The sequence below is a fragment of the Rhipicephalus sanguineus genome, chromosome 7, assembly GCF_013339695.2.
Source record: "Rhipicephalus sanguineus isolate Rsan-2018 chromosome 7, BIME_Rsan_1.4, whole genome shotgun sequence".
Taxonomy (NCBI): domain Eukaryota; kingdom Metazoa; phylum Arthropoda; class Arachnida; order Ixodida; family Ixodidae; genus Rhipicephalus; species Rhipicephalus sanguineus.
The window spans coordinates 144926453-144946378 of record NC_051182.1 but is presented as its reverse complement, the minus strand read 5'-3'; the positions used below and the strand labels follow the sequence as shown (position 1 = coordinate 144946378).

The window sequence follows — 19926 nt, the reverse complement described above, 5'->3', positions numbered from 1 at the left end:
AAACACGCACCAGGACGCACAAATAAAGGTTCAGTGTGCCAGCAACCTAATAATAGTTGGGCGGGAAGGCCGGGCCGTATCGTTGCACCATGGCGCTGGAGACGGCGTGCAGCATCTCGTACTTCTTGAAGGAGATCGTGCGGCCGTCGTGCTCGAAGCTCGCCTCCAACATGTCGTCGCCGAGGTCGTCAAACACGACGCATCGGTCGACCGGGTACGCATTCAATAGTTCGTTCATCTGCGAAAATGCCACACACGAAGAAAAAAAATGGTTAAGGAACCCTTCCGCTGTCGGGAAAATGGGGGGCAAGCGAAGCTTGGCGTGTGCGTGCCACACCTATCTACCATTGGCGTGCGCACAGGGGGTGGTGGTGGTGGGGGGGGGGGGGGGGGTAACAGCCGTTCACTATTCATCTAAAGGGGGTCAACCAATCTGCCCCAAACCTTTACCCAGTCGCATCTTTCAGGGCATATTTAATGCGCAGGGCTATGGCTATGTTTTTTTTTTTTTTTGACGATAATGGCGACCAAGGAACCCTGATGTTGCATTCAAAGAACTGGTTACCTCCCACCTTTAGCCCGGAAAGCCGGGGACCAATGACAGGCCGTTCTGAGAAGCACGTCATCGCTTCATTATCATTTTGGCATCACTTGCGGAACTCGTTTTCTTTCGGGCTAGACCAACGGGGGGAGGGAAAGTGAAAGTGATACTATTGGTAGACGACTCAGTCAGTGGATTGAAGGTCGCTATTTGGAGCACTGCCAATTGCGCCATACTGTCAAAATCGCCATGTTGTCAACTCTGATTGGCTCAGAGGCCTGCTTCGGCCTCTGCAATTGGCTTAAGATGCCGTATTACGGAATTTGACAATGTGGCGGAACTTGTGTCCAGAACGCCAGCTTCTCGTCGAGTGCCTGCGCAAGATGTGACGTTTCCACGGCCGCTCCGCTCCGTAGTTACGTCGGTATGGTGGCCAGCCTTTTCTAGCCACCATACCGTCGTTCAGGAGCAAGCAGACATTTTGTGTACGTTTTGGTACCAGACTTGAAAACAACTAGCCGTACTTGGTGCGTGAAGTCACCAGAATTGATATTGTAGCCTGGCGTCACGCTATAACAGGGGCGTAGCCAAGGGGGGGGGGGGGGGGGGGGTTGGGGGGTTCACCTCTCCCCCCCGAAATTTTGCAGTTTTGCTTGCGTATATATACACGCACACATACAAACACACGCACGAACATACATAAAGTATAATTGAACCCCCGCCGAAAAAAATTTCTGGCTACGCCCCTGCGCTATACTGTCGATGCCAGTAGGTGCGTCGTGCGAAAATTGACTTTCATGCTATAATAAAATATCAGCATTACCTAAGTTTCACACTTGCAAAGAGGCGTATCTGTATACAGGGAATTTGCACGGCGGAGTACACTCACCTTCGAAAATGGGTGTCACTGCCCCTTTAAGAGGCCGGACAATAGACCAACTCAAACGTAGTCACGGACTACAGCGACTTTATTTGCGCCGAATACGAGTAATTGTCTAAGCAGCTGAGTCGCGCGTATGGAAAAGCACCGTTTCTGCCAAACGTACTCACTTTGTGAGCGATCGTACTGGCGTCGTCATAGGCGAAAAACCCTTTGAGGTTGCCCCCGACGCGCAGGCTCCAAAAGTGGGTGTAGGTGGTGTCGTTGAACTCGTACTTGAAGTTATCCGAATCCAACGGGTATTGATTGGTGTGCTTGTCGATGGAAGTGAACTGTAAGATGCCGTGTATAGCGGGCGTCACGTGATGTACAGAGGAAAAGAAGATATCGAGAAATGCACGGAACGTCAGACTCCAGAAGAAACAAACGTGAAATAAAGAGTAAGGAAGTTTTCACATGTAATTCATGGGTTGAAAGTGTCGTATCGTGTAGATCGATTTTGTGTGCACCTTCGATGTCCAGCTCTTTGCAACGCTGCAGCATTTTTACCTGCCCTCCCCAACATCGCCGAAAAGCTGACCCAAATGTAGGCGGTGCGCTCCATCCTGCACCCCCAAAGGAACTCGCTTGTCGTGGTTGCCACCCCCGCCCCTCTCACCCCTCATCAGTAAAAATTCACACTGTCACTTATGCATTCACCTATGAGGACTCGAAGGCAAAAGCCATGTTCTTCTCATTCATTTGTACTGACACCCCCACCCCCCGAAACTTTTCGACACCTAACGTGGTTTTTCACTGCCTTCGGTGCGCTATTCGCGGCGAGATCGGGCTACAGGTGGCAGCACCGTCGCCGTGCCAGTGTGGATAGGCGGTCGTCGGCGCGTACGCAAACGCACACAACAGCGCTTCGTAGTGAGCGATTTTACCCGATTTCCGGCAAACAAAATGCGTTGACTGCAGCTTTCTGGTAATATGTGCGCTCTTCATTACCGAATTAAAGCACGAAGCGCGCCGAACGTCACTATTACTTGTGAGAGAAGCGCATTCTGCTAACGAACGGGGTTGCTCTCCTTCGGCAACAGTCGGCGTTTTCGCAATGGATGACGTTTTCTTGTTTTATTTGTACATGTTCAGTTTGTGTTCCACCTACTACGCACTGCTGTAGCGCGAATGAATTAAGTATTTACTTGTTCATCTGGATACCTCCCAACAAAAAGAAAGCCCGTATTCCTGCACGATGAGTTCAAATAGCACTTTGTGCACTGCGTGCTCAAATATTCATCCGCATTTAATAATTTTATTGAGGAAAGCGACGTGGCTGACAGCGCTTTAGCGCTACAGAAGCGTTTAACACGCACACGCTTGTTTTTATTCTAGTAACAGTACACAAAGCTAACTGTACAGCACGGAACTTTCTTCGATTAATTATTTGCACGACAGTAATGGAACAAAGGCCCGGTTATTTCACGGGACCAAAGTACGTTTTTTCACGCGATTAATGTCCACTGTCTTCCGTCAATCTATTACAACGCAACACAAACGTGGATAATGTAAAGCAAAAAAGGTGTGGCTTTTCCAAAAGATGTGGCTTTTCCAATTAATCCATAAGCCGTTTGGATTAACTTTGACCATCAGCGCTCTTTAACGCGCACCTTAATCTAAGTACGCGGGTGTTCTTGTATATATTTCGCCACATGTTAAAATTGCGCAAGGCAACTCAGTCTTGCGATTTCCGTACATTCTATTTTCTGTTATTTTTAGGGGACAATTTAAGTACTGAAGTGTCAGACGTGACTTGACGGAAATATTTCTGTGTAGTGGGACCAGGACCATAGACAACTAAAGCTCGTCGCGTAACCTATAAACGACAGTCCCGAAGTTATACACCTAACCACAACCCGCAAGTGCATGAGAGCCCTTTTTTTACCACTGAGCCGCTAAAAGGCTATATTCACATGAGATTTAATACTTCTCATCTTTAGGGCAACGCCAAGTGCACATTGCAATGCGCTTGAACCACAGAGCGGCACCTACAGTGATATAACTCTCGTGAACGGAGGGTACGACGACCACACACAGCACTCTCGACAAGTGCACTCACTGATCTTACTGCAGTACATATACAGCCGATCAAGGCCAAATGCTTCTTTACGTCGTGTTAGGCATATGCACGAGCGGTTAAAGTTGCACTAACGCAACGGAACAAACCACCTTTTGAGGACCTGCATGACGTACGCGCACATGCAAACACAACGTGGCTAGCAGACGACGCATGGAGCAATCCACACTAGGCGCGGTTCAGTCAGAAGCCGCCAGGTGGCGACTCCGCTCGATCTCGCGGCCAATAGGTGTTAAGATGGATTACCAACATGCTCAAGCTCACGTTCTTTCAAATTACCTTTCAACATTATTCCGCATACTACTTCAGCTCCCGTGAGTCCGCATTATTCCGCATACTTCAGCTCCCGTTGTTGAACTCAGCGGCGAACTCACCCTGTAACGAGTGTACCGAATGACGCTGTGTCCATATCCTCCATCTCCATCCTGAAGTCGATGTTGCGGTACAAGTTCCTGGCGTAGTTTATCGACGAGGAGATCGAGAAGCAGATCCTGTCCCGGTTCAGGAGCCGCTTGTAGCTGGGGAACTCTCGCAACATATCCAACTGTGAGAACAGGTTCAGGCACGTGCGAACAAAAGAATATAGCGCGATCCCGTCAGAAACCCTCACCTAAATGCTGGTACAGTATGTGGCGAAGTCGCCTTCTTATTACGGCGAACCAAGGTCATTCATCGCGTCGCAATGACCTTGAGCCGCCGGAGCGAGCGTGACGTCACGTCACGTGATCCGCTGCGGAGAGGCGTCATAGCTGCCCTCGCTTGGAGCCTCGCCGCTGCGGTACCACGTGATCGGGCGAAGGTTTAACGGCTGCTTCGGCGGCGTTTGGTCGCTCAGCCTCGACATGGATGGCGTGCCGACTGGGCCATCTGTGCCTGCGCTTCAGCGCAAGCGACAGAATCTAATCATCCAGTGGATAAGCTAACGGCAGGCTGCGAAATCTCAAGCAAAAGCAAAGTTCCCTGCTGAAACAGAGGGAGGCCAGATCATTATAATGATCTGGCCTCCCTTTGCTCTGGTGTTTCAGCAGCCACGTTATAGAGAAGCCAACGTTGCCACCCCTTTGAAAAAAAAAAGTTTCTCAGACAGATGAGGCTGGCCTTCTTACACTCCCAGTGCGCCTGTCACCAGTTATCGACATCGACTGGGGCGGTGCACAAAAAAGGGCATAAAAAATAGGCGTAAACACTGACCATGCCTCGAATGCCCGGGTATATTCCGCGTATCGGGTTGGGTGGCGATGCCCACAGGAACCGGGGGCTGGCTCCCACAAACTGCACCGTGTTGGGTTCGTCGGTTGTGTTGCTCGTACTGAGGCCCACGATGTCGGCAACACTGCAGATTAGTTAACGCGTGTTGGGTTAATTAACATGTGACGAACACTGGAAATAACATGAAAGACGCCACGCATGCCGACGCCGCCCGAAAACAGTGTTCTGGGGACGGTCGCAAGATATAATAAAGCTACACGCAAGCTTATTGTTCAACCGACCATCCCATATCCGGCCGCGGCTTACTTCGCTATGAGAGTGGCCTCCGCGATTTTTCTCCGGCAGCGCGCCGATGCGATGCCGGAGCTGATCACGGAGGCAACGCTATGACACTGGCTGAAGGACAAGCGCATCGCGACTACAGTGCACCGATCGTGTGTGGCTTCCGGCCTTTGGTGATCTCTTTCACATTACGTGTGCGTGCTCCAGTCACCCTAAACCACGCCCGAATCCAATGAGTACCGAGCAGTGAGAGCCCATGCTCCTCAGTTACGAGCCGCAGTTTCGCATCGTCGCACGAGCTCAAGGGACTTTACGTACACTCTTAATCATCTCCTTCGTAAAGTGCTAGATATAGCCAGGACACTCTTCTTCGTCTAGTTACCCGGCTACAGCTGGCACTTCATCCGGGACCTGATTAAGAGTGTAGCTCTAGAGCAGTGGTTCTCAAATGGGGTTCCGCAGAGCTGTCTTGGGGATTCGGCGACGTCGTCGCCCGCGAAAAAAAAAGTTTTTGGAGGCGAGTTTTGGCCTATTCCCAGTTCCAGGTCCTGCTCCGGGAACTGCAGCAACATTCTGAACAAGATCACCTTGACTGCCACAACGCCTCAATTGAAAACTTAACGTGCTATGTCTAATATATCTAAAAACTAAGCCTGCCATAAAATGGTAATTGGTGAAAGAGACAAGCTGTGAAAAACATACACAATAAAGCATACACAGATTACCTGAGGAGGTTCCTGACGTGTCTGTCGGTGACCACGTCCTCTCCTCCCGGCCACACGGCGGCAGTGTGCAAGTAAGTCCAGCCCGGCCGTATGATTGGATGGCTTGTGCCTTTGAAGATGCGCTCCTGGATAGAATAAAGAAAACAAATACATCAGGGGCAATTTAGACGCGAAGACTTCAACATTAACTTAAATCTTCTCGAAAGACACTGGATTACCTTGATGGCCTGCACTATAGCCAACGTTAGCCAATAGTTAGCCAATATTTGACTACGCTGGTAGCATGCGACTAATATAGTGTGATTCTTTTAGAACTGGCGTATATGTTTTGTTCTAAATTATCCGATTTTAATGCGGTTTGTGGGAAAACATTCAGGAAAGATGAAAGAATATATATATATATATATATATATATATATATATATATATATATAGATATATATATAGTATATATGTATATATATATATTATATATATATATTGTTGCGAATATATAACTTATTTACAGTGTAGATGGTCCAGCAGTCAATATGGCGGTTGTTACTTCCAGCACACCGACACGTCGTCTGCCTCTTCTTCGCACACCTCACCATAGTCATAGCTGCAACCCAGCTACATCGACCTCCGGCGGCGAAAGCGCCGACTCGGCGCCTGTTAGCAGGTGTGGGCGAAAGGTACGGCTTCAGGCGAGCGACGTGGACGACGTTTGAAGACGTAGAGGGCGCCGTAGGGTCCAGAGGGGCGATGTCATAGGTAACCTCAGTCACCTGGCGTAGCACACGGTAGGGGCCGGAGTATTGGGCAGAAGTTTTTCGGCCAGGCCAACTTGCCGAGACGGAGACCACAGGAGAACGAGGTCACCCGGATTGAAGCGAACGTTCCGGTGGCAACTGTCGTATCTATGTTTCTGGCTGAGTTGCGAGTCCGAAAGGCGTCGATGGGCGATCTGACGGGCCTTTTCGGCTGCGCTGATAGCGTGGCGAGCATATTCGGTGGAGATGTGGTCAGGGATGGGTACGAGCGTGTCGAACGGCAAGGTCGGTTCTCTTCCATACAAAAGGTAAAAGGGAGAATATCCAGCAGTGTCGTGGCGCGAGCTGTTGTAAGCGAAAGTGACAAAGGGTAGAGCAATCTCCCAGTCGCGATGATCAGTCGAGACATACATGGCGAGCATGTCAGTGATCGTGCGATTCAAACGTTCTGTGAGTCCGTTCGTTTGGGGATGATAGGCCGTTGTAAGCTTGTGCTTGGTTGCACAAGAGCGAAGTAGGTCCTCGATTACCTTGGATAAAAAGTAGCGGCCTCGGTCTGTGATGAGTTGACGAGGAGCGCCGTGATGTAAGATGACGTCCTTGTATCAAAAAGTCGGCGACGTCTGTAGCGCAGCTGCTCGGGAGAGGTCTGTAATGGCAAAACGGGTAGAATAATCCGTAGCGACGGCGACCCATCTGTTACCGTTGTGAGAAAGTGGGAAAGGTCCCAGAAGGTCGAGGCCGACACGAAAAAAAGGCTCAGCAGGTATGTCTATGGTTGAAGGAGCCGGCGGGGTGTACAGCTGGCCTTTTCCGGCGTTGGCACGACTCGCAAGAAGCGACATAACGATGTACGGAACGGTAGAGGCCGGGCCAAAAAAAAGCGTCGGCGGACACGGTCGTACGTTCTGGCAACACCAAGGTGGCCGGCCGTTGGTACATCATGTAGTTGCTGAAGTACGGTCGAGCGGAGATGAGTGGGTACTACAACTAGTAGTTCCTGTCCCACTGGGCGCATGTTCCGGCGGTATAAGATACCGTCTATGATGACGACATGCGAAGTGAACTGTCCGTCGAGTCAGTATTCAGGCGGGTGATTAGATCTCGTAGGGACGCGTCACGCTGTTGCTCGTCACCGATGTTGCCGAAAGCAGAGAGCGAGGAGATACAGATGGACGGGGCATCCGTTACGTGGTCGGATCGTCAACGGGGTACCAGAGAAGGCAGTCGGCGTCTTGATGTAGACGGCCGGACTTGTAGACCACTGTGAACGTGAATTCCTGGAGGCGCAGAGCCCAACGAGCTAGGCGCCCTGTTGGATCTTTGAGTGCTGAAAGCCAGCATAGAGCGTGGTGGCCTGTGGTAACGGTGAAAGGTCGACCATATAATAGGGGCGGAATTACCAACTGCCCATACAAGCGCCAGGCACTCGCGCTCAGTAATAGAGTAGTTGCGTTCGGCAGGGAGAGGAGCCGGCTGGCATACGCAAGAACTCTATCATGACCGGATTGACGCTGGGCTAACACAGCGCCAATGCCGTAACCACTAGCGTCTGTGCGGACCTCGGTTTGAGCAGACGGGTCGAAGTGGGCGAGGATCGGCGGTGTGGTGAGCAGCGTAATGAGGCGGGAAAAAGCACTGGCTTGGTCAGGACCCCACCAAAATGGCACATCTTTCTTGAGAAGATCAGTGAGGGGGCGGCAATATCTGCGAAGTTTCTGACGAATCGTCGAAATATGAGCATAGGCCCACAAAACTTCGAACGTCTTGGCACAAGTTGGTACGGGAAAATCGAGGACAGCGCGAACTTTGTCGGGATCGGGTCGGATGCCAGATGCGTCAACGAGATGCCCGAGAATAGCAACTTGGCGATGGCCAAAGTGGCATTTCGATGAATTAAGTTGTAGCCCAGCCGCACGAAACACTGAAAGAATGGGGCGAAAGTCGGGTCGAGGTGAGACCTCAAAGGTGGGGGCAAATACAATGACGTCGTCCAGGTAACACAGGCAGATAGACCATTTAAAGCTGCGCAAAAGCGTGTCCATCATCCGCTCGAACGTGGCCGGCGCATTGCACAAGCCGAACGGCATGACTCTGAATTGGTAGAGACCGTCAGGCGTTACAAAGGCAGTCTTCTCACGGTCGAGGTCGTCTACGGCGATTTGCCAGTAACCAGAGCGTAGGTCTATCGGAGAAAAATAGGTAGCACCATGAAGGCAGTCCAGCGCATCATCGATGCGAGGAAGCGGGTAGACATCCTTTTGGTGATCTTGTTTAAATGCGATAATCCACGCAGAAACGCCAGGTGTTGCCTTTCTTTTTAACTAAGACTACAGGGGAAGCCCACGGACTCGAAGAAGGCTCAATAATGCCTTTTGTGAGCATCTTGTCGACCTCCTGTTGAATAACTTGGCGCTCTGATGGTGAAACTCGGTAAGGACGCCTGTGAATTGGAGCTGCATCACGGTATCTATGCGGTGCTTGACTTGCGAGGTTTGACCTAAGGCCTACCGTCGAAGTCAATATGTCAGAGTAGATCATAAGGAGATCACTGAGGTCTTTAACTTGAGAGGGCAAAGTTCTGAGGCAATCATCTTGGTGATGTTGTTGTGCAGTGTAGAAGAGGTGACTGCGTCGACTCTATGCGGGTTCGGAGAGACGACAACGGGCAGTTCAGGTGACACCGATGAAATCTGGCACTCGTGCGACGGTGACAGAGTAGCAAGAGCAATGCCTTGTGGTAGGACTTGAGGGCTGAATCCGAAGTTCAGAGAGGAAGGCACGTCTTGTTCGCTGTAACAGTTACAACTGTGTACGGAGAGGAGACGCTGCGGGCCAGTAGAACACTGGGAGAAGGAGAAACCACGTAATCACCATCCGGTACATTGGGATAGGGTTCAACAGCGACGCAAGTTAGGGCTTGTGGTGGCAGACGAATAGCCTCAGCACACGAAAGTTTGGTCTGAACCTCCTCCGACACGTCGGCGGACGCAGGCAAGTCAAGTTGTACAACACCGGCCGAGCAGTCAATGACAGCAGAGTGGTCAGACAAGAAATCGAGTCCGAGGATGACATCATGTGGACAATGAGCGAGAACATGAAACAGAACGGACGTCTGGCGGTTGGAGAACCTCACACGTGCCGTGCACATTCCGAGTACAGCCGGAGTTCCTCCACTAGCGACACGTACAAATAGGGACTCGGGCGGCGTAAGGACCTTATTTAATCGTGCACGGAGATCAGAGCTCATAATGGAAAGATGTGCGCCGGTATCAATGAGGGCAGTAACAGGTAGGCCATCCACTTCCACAGCAAGCAGGTTCTGGTCCGTAGTGAGGGTCAGCAGAGGGTTTTCAGGTCGGGGGGTCGAATGCAGCGTCACCTCCGGGAGCTGCATTCTCAGTTTTCCGAGTATGGGCGTCCAGTAGGGCGGGGCGACGAATGGCGACGGGGCTGAGGTGACCGGGAGCGACGATCGCTTGGGGACGGCGAACGGCTGGAGCGTCGGACCGATGTCGCAGGAGCCTCAGCGTATGGTCCCCCGTCACGAGCGAAAAACTGCAGGGGCCGGTGGTTGTCGTCACGTCGATAGCCAGAAAACGAGCGAGATGGCAAGGTGCGAGAACGACAGTAGCGAGAAATATGTCCTACACCGTGGCAACGAAAGCAGATCGGCTTGTCGTCCTGCGTTCTCCACTGGGCAGGGTCACGATAGCGGCGAAACATTTCCGGTGCACGAGGAGGCGTTATGGAACTGACACGAGGTTCCGTCAACGAACACACCGGCTGCAGTCCGACATTTGCAAGCTCTTCCCTCACAACCTGCTGGATCAACGAGATCATTGGTCGAGGATCATCAGATGGCCGCGTCAGGAAAGATGGTGGCGACGCCGCCTCGATTTCTCGGCGCACGATGCGAACTACGCTCTCGTTGGTAGGCGGTTGACCGCCTGGCGGCTGAAGGTCCTCGCAAGATGATGTAGCGGCCGTGTTCGCAAGTCGCACGAAATGCTGGGCAATGCGGCGACTCTTTAATTCTTCGAACCGGCGGCACTCTTTGATGATGTCGTCCACGGTGGAGCAGTCTTTAGACACTAGTAAATTGAAAGCATCATCCGCAATTCCCTTGAGCAAGTGGCTTACTTTGTCACCCTCTGACATGTTGGTGTCGACACGTCGGCAAAGGGCCAGGACGTCAAGGATGTAGGAGACATACGATTCGGTCGAAGATTGTGCCCGACAGGAGAGTTCTTTAGAAGCGGCCCGCTGGCGTCCGACGGCTCTACCAAATAGGTCACGAAGCTTCTGTTTACAGGCATCCCAACTGGTTATGTCAGCTTCATGAGCCTGAAACCACGTACCTGCTGCTCCGCAGAGATAGAAGTCAACGTTGGCAAGCATCATTGTAGGGTCCCACCTGTAGACCGCTGCAAACCGCTCGTACTTCGCGATCCAGTCATCGACGTCAACGTGGTCGGCGCCGCAGAAGTTACCGGGATCGCGGGGTTGAGTCAATACGACCGGCTGTACCGGCTGTACCGGAGGCGCGGTCGAAGCGGCAGCAGCAGAGTTGCTTTCTGTTGACATATTGCGGCTGTCCAGGATACGTCCGCTGCGGAGTTCCGTCTTGCGTAGTACCCAGCACCACCACCAAAATGTTGCGAATATGCACCGTCACGCGCGCCAACTGGCTGGCAACGGGCCAAGAAACCACCGCCCACTTATCGGCCTACTGCTGCAACGGAGCCGGCGAGTCGCGGCCGCAGCTCATTTCGTTCGCTCAAAGCACGGCTGAGGGCAGCATTCTCGCGGCGCGCGCGAGATCTAGTCACGTGGTTCTTTTTGTATTTCGCGGGCTTTCTTTGCAGCTTGGAAAAAATGGTATACCTGAGACTTTCTTTATCGCAAATATTGGAATTGGGGTTTCTGAAGACGCTCTCGAACTTTGCAAGCAGCATTTCTTGCCTAAAGTGAATATTTAGCAATTTAGTTAAATTGTATTAATTAACAAATTAGTTAATTACAAACAAAAAATTGTCTGTAGTGCGCAAGGTGGCTGTAAGCAATTTCCGACTGATTTCACTCGCCTGCCTCTAACATTGGATTTTTTAAAATTTTGCTAAAATAGCTGGGACACCCGGTATATATATATATATATATATATATATATATATATATATATATATATATATATATAATATATATATATTATATATATATATATATATATATATATATATATATACCTTACGTTGTATTGTTGTTCGACCTTAAATGCTCCCCTCATGTCCTTGATGATCGAGTTGATGATTGCGAATCCGTCGAAACGCGACGAGTTGATCGGGCCAAACATCGTCCGGTGAGTCAATTCGTAGAGCGAATCGCGTACGATGTTGGTGTCCCACAGACTTGTTCTGCGAAGTAACGTCATGATGAGAGTAACGTTCGTATGACTAAAACGATTAAATGGCATTATGATGATATTAGATAGACATTAAAGAGAAAAACGATTTTCCTCGTATTAGTACATAGCAATTTCACAATACTACAAGCACCAGTGTAACCGCGAGAAGACGCTTGGCAAGCGAGAAAACGCGCAGAAAGAAAATGGTGGTGGCGACGCCACATTAAAGTTCTCGCACTACCTCACTGTGGCGTCACAAAGTGTGAAGGCGTCTGCTGAGGTCTACGCAATAGTTATTCAGTGAAAAGAAATTGTTTACATTGCGCTCTGAGGGACCAAAAGTCTTAACATAGCCAGTTTCAGAAAATTTCACTCAACCAACGTGGCCAAAATATTTGAAAAGACATTTCAATTCGTGACGTCACACTGACGTCCATGTGCTCAAGTTTCGGCGCGAAATTCTAAAACTACACTTTGGCGTTCGTTGCCTCTTCTAACATTTACCTGTGATAGCGAAATGATGACTGTAGAGTTCTGAAAGAACAATTGGTCGGTCTGCATTGATGTAACGTTTCTAGAAGAAGACTTCCTCGCCTCGTACAAACTTGCAGCAGCCGTATGAAGGTGGCGATTGACACCGATTGACGATGACATCATTGATATCGCCAATTGTCATCGTCTATGCTCGCGCAAATGCAGCGTTAATTCATCGTCATTGCCATCGTAATGGTGCATCATCGATGATACCGATTGACGACGATACAATTGACGCTGTCAGTTCACACCGATTAACGCCGTCTATTGATGACGTCATCATGCGACGCCATGATGTAACGTTCGCGTGACGTCGTGATGACGTCACGACCGCTGGTGTTCGCTGACGTCACATGATGACGTCAATATGCGAAGTCATCGCTCGCTAGGAGGAGGTCAAGGCGTTTATTTTTCTGTTCGTGAACGGACGCCGCAAAAACAAGCAGGTGTGCCATAGGCTTATCTACCGGGGGGCAAGGGGGGCGCTAGCCCTCCCCCCTCCCCACTGAGAAAAGTTAGGGAAGCGGAGCCCCCCCTCCCCCCCATATTCGACAGTGGTCACTGTGTGCTGCACACTGGGAAAACATCAACTGAGGCGAAGTTTTACTTCTACACAGCAATCACTTAATTATATAATGAAATTTGACCTGCGCTTCCGCTGTGGAGATTTTCTTCCATGTCTCACGACCACGCACTGTATAGGTTGTCTGCGGTGCAGGCCGCCTATGTGACGCTTTCGCCCTTGGCGGTACAGCATTGCTGGGAAGGCTACCGCTGAGCTCTATAACGGGTTCTGTAACATTAGAGCACTCTGTCATTATTTTATTCTGCTGTTCCTGGCCAAAAAGTTACATCATCGACGACGCCAACGCCGGCAGAAACCAGTAAAATTTTATGGGTCGATCAAACGCTGTTCCTGTTTCATGAAATTCATTTTCTTTCATCGGAAAGGAATATGGCATCACGGCTGCTCTATATATCCAATTTGATATAAGTCGATGAGTGAGAATTTTTGGGTGTTTTAGCTGGGCCGCGTTGGTAGAGCAAAATAAGGTTTCCGCTTTTGTTTCCGATTAACCTGCTTCATCTTGCTCATAATATGGTAGCTTGCAGCGATCGCGGCAGCTTGGAACAAGGCGAGGAATAAGGCAGTGGACTCGAGTACATTGGGAAGCCCAGCTTTCAAGCTTGTCCCGTAATTTGATACCGGACCAAGGAAATGGTCATGGTCCGTGGTTTTCTGGACAAAGGCGACTGAATTGACAGCTGGGCTAGCTGGTCTTGAGTCATCTCGAATTGACTTGTACGGGGCAAAATACAACTCGGAAGGAAAAAAAGTTTTGGTATTGTTCAGCATAGTAAGCACGTGCTGTGTAAATGATAGAAAATTTCTACCAGTCATAAACAGCTAGCGACCAATGCGGCAAGAAACAATGTGAGGTAGTTCAACGTTATAATCAGGCACATTTTTCAAAGAAAATCTGTGCTAACACCATTTGCATAGGCGTATTTACTTGGAGCGGCTGGAGGGCGCTCCAAGCAAAGTTGCAAATACAGATACGATGAGTATAAAGAATGCAGTACGCCCCTTATACCACAAATTCTTACTTTAAAGAAATTAGTGGTTGACAAGTTACCAATAATAGTAATATAATTATAGTAATAATAATAACAATGTGCTAGAAAAACTATTTCGACTAAGAGCAAACAAGACAAAATATACGATACGTAAACCTGAATATGTGCAAAAAAGTGTAGCACTAATAACGGAAAAGAAAAGGTGCAGTTACTGCTACCTACAGTAAAAAACGCAATTAATATAGAACAGCTTCATGGCGTTAAGGAAATTTTGTTGAATGATACAAATCTATACTACTGGGGAGGCCACCATCGACATAATTGTATTCATGCATAAAGTTGTGTGGGTAATGTATAAAACGCGTTGCTTGCAATGCTATTACATGCATAACACGTATATGTATGGCTGTTCCAGAGTATGCTACGTATAACTGACTGTACTTTTTTGTATACTGTTATTAAACACTGCTAACCAAAATCTATCTCTGTATATGAAAAATCACATCAAATTGGATGCGAATAAAGTTCTTTTCTATCTATCTATATATTTTCTATTTACTCTCTCTCTCTCTCTCACACACACACACACACACACACACACACACACACACACACACACACACACACGCACGCACGCACACACACACACACACACACACACACACACATATATATATATATATATATATATATATATATATATATATATATATATATATATATATATATATATATATATATATATATCTGGATTTGTGAATACTCACAGGAGTCGTACGAAGGTGGCACCCCACATTCCGAGGTACCAATCGGCGTGGGCGTAGCGTAAGCGTTGCACGAAGTTCACCGCAAAGTCCGCCATACCGAGATTGTACCAGTACATGGGGTCGTCGTAGTACAATATGTGAGTCCTCCCTGAAAGACCCAGGACGATGCTCTTACAGTCTACGAAATAGCGACCATAAGTGTCGCCTCAGATGCACCGATAACGAGTTGCAGTTACTGCTTCTGGTTTACTAGAACGAGGCAAATGTTAGTTTCATTGCGCCCTATACCCAGATAAAACTTAAAGGGACACTAAAGAGAAAAGCAATTTGTCTTATGAGTAAGTTACTCTTTCACAATACCGAAATAGCCATGCTTGCCGCAAGAATTCGCTTGGTGAGCGACAAAACGCGCAAGAGCAAAACGCGGGTGAGGACGCCAACTTGAAATTCCAGCACCAATCACCGTGACGTCACAGATTTCGACCACGTCCACTAGGGCCCACGTAGTTTCTAATCAGTAAATATGAAGTAGATTGTTCTCTGAGCGGGCCAGAGACTTCACATACTAAGTTTCAGGACATTTAGTAGAGCCAATATCATCAATATACAAAAAAAAAAAAAACTAGACTTTGAAATCCGTGACGTCACGCGTGGAGATATCGGCGCGAAAATAACAAACGAAACCTTGACCTTGATTTTTCCTCTATCAAACATATAATGGTCAAACTAATGTCATTAGAGTTCTCAGAGTAAAATCTATCAATCTAAGCCGATTTATTGTTTCGCTTTGGCGTCCGTTTTAAGAAACCCGGAGTGGCCCCGCCCAGTCCACCGAGGGGCGGCCGCCGGTCGCCTCCGCGACTAAAGAAATAGTCCCGCTCATGCACTCAGCAGTGTTCTCCGGCCACCTGGCTCATGACGTCACTATGAAGTGCGTGCCCATTGGTGCAGGCTTGTGCTCATTCGCCTTCGAGGAGGGAATGCCGCGGATTTCTAAACTTGTATCCGACTACAGCGCTAGTTTTACGGCTAAAAGAGCGTCTATATACGTATTTATCCTCACGCTTCAACGTTTTCCTGGTGAAAACGAGAGGCTCGTGGTTGACATTGACGGCGTAGTAGTATGCCCGGATGTAGACGTAGTCGGTGCACTGGTCCGTCTTGTTCCAGATGTCCCACGTAATGTACTCGAATACGCAGATCAGGGTGAAGTTGCCTGCGAAAAGAGCCGGATGCAGGTGTTGACGTCCGAAGGCTTTACAATACAGCATTTCGTGGGACAGTATCAATGGCGTTTCCGTTCATTTCCTCCGAGATTGGTGAGAAATTCACCACCGAGGGAATGTAGCCGACGATCGCATGGACCAACTGAAATGCAAGGAGAGGGGCGATCTTCGATTTGTCACTCCAAGCTGTCCGCGATTGTCCTCCGGCACTCTATAGATACGCAAGAGGTACGCCACCACCTATTGGGTGGTAGCAGTTCCTAGGGCGTTCATGGGCACTCCGGGGTGACAAATCAAATGCACCTTGTGGCCAGTGTGTGCCCTTACAAACGATCAAAAAGTTGCGCTTTGTCATGAGGACCTATTTCGAAAGTAGCGTTAGCAGACGCATACATACGGATGCACCAATCTTCAACAGCGCGACCTAATGTCCTTCGGAATTCTCTTACGGTACGTTCTACGTATGTCCTCGACATGGACGTTTCGACGGCTTCAAAACGTTGCACATCTTCTTCGACAATTTAGAGGTCAACAACGAATGTTGGAACTAGTCAGTAACGCTTGGAGCGCAAAGATCCTTCATAAATGAGTGCTGAGATGCTTCACCTCCCCCCCCCCCCCCCCTCGACTACTCCATTTTTAGGGCTAAATAAAGGTCCGCTACCTAAAGACTGGAGCGCATTCTTTGGTGCATGCACGACGCTCTTGCTGGAGTCTGGTTGTTGCCTTCGAGATTAGCTCCAGCACCGCGTCGTGTCGCGCTGCCGGTGGCTAATCGCGGAGGCCACTTTCTCCTACGGCTAGCATGCCAGTGATGCAGCCAGGGCGGCTTCACCGTCTAGTTTCATGTAAAGTTACTCTATATGCTACCTTTCATTCTAAAAAGACAGGGCGTGCAAACACAGGCGCAAGAAAAAAGTCAGGACACCACAAGCGCCGACTAACGACTGAATAGATGCACAACGGTGGAAAAGAAAGAAGGCACGAAAACTTATCTGCGCATGCCCATGCAATAGGCGAACCTATCAATCCGGCACGCGTGGAGGCCTACGCGAAATATAACTCTTAAGGCATTTGATTTCATCTTTATGCAAGTTAATCGACGGTTGGCTCACGCATGCGCTACCACTATTCTCGATATGTCACGCCTCAGTCATCAGACGCGTTTCTTCATTCCTATGTCGGTACAAAACTGCGCATTTATAAAAATTTGGCGTGCACTTACAATCTCGACAATGTAACGATAGATTAGAAGGTGAGCCTCCGGTTAGTGATCTTTTATGTCTTTCATGGCTAGTTGGTAAGAATGAATACTTACCAACTAGCTCAGCTCTCTGGTATTCTATGCTATCTTTAGGTAGCGGAGTTGCTACCTAAAGATGATTGGACGAAACATCGCACCAGCGCGCCCTGGTGCGCGCCGGTGCGATTTGATGAAGATGCCATATATTACAGCGTTCACGTATTGACCTGGGCCTCCTGCTATACGGATTCAATGAGACTATTTATCAGCATGTGCTTACGAGGTGGCTTCACCGGTCGAGACGCTGAAATACAAAGAAAAAAAAAGTGGCAGTTACGCGGCAATTTCTATAGAAACGCCTTAGCATTAAGTCGCCCCTCTTGCGCTTACGATGCACATTCACTTTTCGGACTTCCGCCACATCAATACAATATTCTCTCTTCCCTTCCCACACGCGTCTATTGCGAAAGAAGATTATTTAGATTTGACGTGAATGTCGAAGTACTACAGGTGACAAGAGCGATGCTGTAAAAAAGACCACCGTCCTGTCGTTTTTCACGTCCCGTCTTTCCATCGCTATGGCGTCGTTTATAGCGAAGAACCAACTGGCCCAAAAAACTTTACTCGGCAATTTACTCTGTGGTTTATATAACAGAGTAAGTTTACCCTGTGGTTTATACTTGTGGTTTATACTCTGTGGTTTATATTTTAACCTCCTTGGTTTATATAGACAGCAGAGGAACAAGAAAACATTTTCAATCGCAACGCACCCCTGTAAACGCGTATCATAGCGAGTGCGCATATAATAGACGAGAGGTACGGTTTACCGAATATTATGTTCCACTTACTGGTGGAGTGCGGCGTGGTCGGCGTCACAGATGGAGTGGACCGAGTTACTGGGCTTGTCTCTGGAGCGCGCCTCGTAGTCTTGGATGGTGTCCTCGCTGTGGACGGCGCCGTCGCCGGATTCCATGGCGGGCTCACAGGACGCCCAGACGTGCTATGGGGCCTAAAACTTGGGGTTGTCGCTTTGGACCCGGGAATAGCAGGTGAAGGACCGCCAGGTGGTACAGGCAAAGTGGGACCTGGTCGTCCGGGCGTGGAAATGCCAGGCGTTACCTGTGGAGACACACCGGGCATTCCCTGATAAAAGCCGCACAGCTTGTCCTAGTGGAGAAAAAAACCGCGGACGTAGGCAAAACTATGCATTTTGCCAACCGGAAGACATATTCGCCGTTTAGCGTTAAAATTTTTTGTTAGCTGCTGCGTAATCAGTTTTCGATAGCATCTTGAACTATCTGTCGAAAATCTCTCGTGTAATACCCGCTCCCGTTGATGTTAAATAGATGCTAATAGTTAATTACTGCTGTACCGTTTTACCTTCCTAGACACTTCTTGCTTCTCTTGTCATGTATGAAACTTACTGCTTGATATCTTAAAACGCCAGTACATTCGCGGCAGGTCCGTCAAGCCGTAGGCCCTGTCGTTTAGCATTACCGCGATTTCCTTCGTATTGCGGAGAAACAGAAATAAAGCGCTTCTACATGGGAAGGATTGCCAGGTCTTTCGGGAGTGGAGCTACGCGGCTCTCCACGAGTGGGACTACCAGGTCCTGCGGGAGTGGGACTACAACGTATTCCGTGAGACGGTCTTGTCAAGCCCTCCATTAGAGGGACTGTGAGGTCGTCGGCGAGAGGTCCTATCAGGTCGTCCGCGAAAGGGATTGTCAGGTAGTCCGTTAGAGGAACGAACTGGGTATTTCTTGTAGTAGTCTATCGCAAATGTTTTGGCAATAAAGCCTGCTAGCACAGCATGATTATTGAAAGCACCATCGGTATAATCGGGGTTTGGGGGGTCCGCGAAACCCATCCTAAAAAAAACGCCTTTTTTTGGAGGCGCACTATGTTCTATGACTGAGGCCCCTTTTGATTTTTGATATGCTTCACCGCTTAACAGTCTTGCATTGCGGCGGAGCTGACTTAAGTTTCCCCTTCTCCGTGAGATGGCTGTAAAGATTTTGTTGCAGCTTTCTACGACATATGCACGCGAGCGTACTTTTTCTAGACTTGCATATTTCAAGAGCGAACCTAGCTACAAACGGGCTGAATGGGACTACAGACCGCATAAATTATTTACAAGCTGTTCAACTTTTATCTCACTGCAAGGGGTCCTCATCAGTTCCACTGGTCCACAAGGGGTCCCCGAAACATCCGTGGCTGAGAACCACTGCTTTAGATCATCGATAGTTAAAAAAAAGCATGGCTGATACCTCTGTTATAGGAATCGGTATAACACGAAAGTAAAAGGTGTCTTCACAGGCGTAGTTGAGCGTTTGTTGTGCATTGTTTCGCCCCGAGGGCGAAGGAAGGAATGCTATAGCAACAAGTTGTAATGTCGCACGAAGAACGGCGAGCAGCTCGAAACTTGCAACGCGCTGCTCAAGCAGAAAGGACGCACGGAACGAACATACACAGGATGAGCGCGAACTAACAACTGTCACAGCTCGACAGGTAAAGCGCGCTATTCAAATACAAAAGAGGACGCACGAAACTAACGCACAAGTATACACAGGATGAACGCGGACTGTCACACTTGTAACTTATTTGTTTGTGAGCAGCGCTCTCCTTTCGCAAAAGCGGCCGCTGCAGTGCGCAAAGTGACCTTCG

At 48.9% G+C, this 19926-nt stretch overlaps 2 protein-coding genes across 2 annotated transcripts in view; both read right to left on the bottom strand.

Annotated features, from left to right (window-relative positions):
• LOC119399108 (uncharacterized) overlaps positions 1 to 19926 on the bottom strand; it is a 61474-nt gene that overhangs the window by 10958 nt on the left and 30590 nt on the right. The window lies entirely within an intron of this gene.
• Positions 1 to 19926, bottom strand: part of LOC119399111 (uncharacterized) — a 65006-nt gene that overhangs the window by 35726 nt on the left and 9354 nt on the right. Inside the window, exons 5-8 of the mRNA XM_049417537.1 lie at positions 15855 to 16007; positions 14792 to 14939; positions 11760 to 11922; positions 5757 to 5881 (exon numbers count right to left, since the gene is read on the bottom strand). Of these exons, the coding sequence (XP_049273494.1) occupies positions 5757 to 5881; positions 11760 to 11922; positions 14792 to 14939; positions 15855 to 16007 (589 nt within the window). The remainder of the gene's footprint in view (positions 1 to 5756; positions 5882 to 11759; positions 11923 to 14791; positions 14940 to 15854; positions 16008 to 19926) is intronic.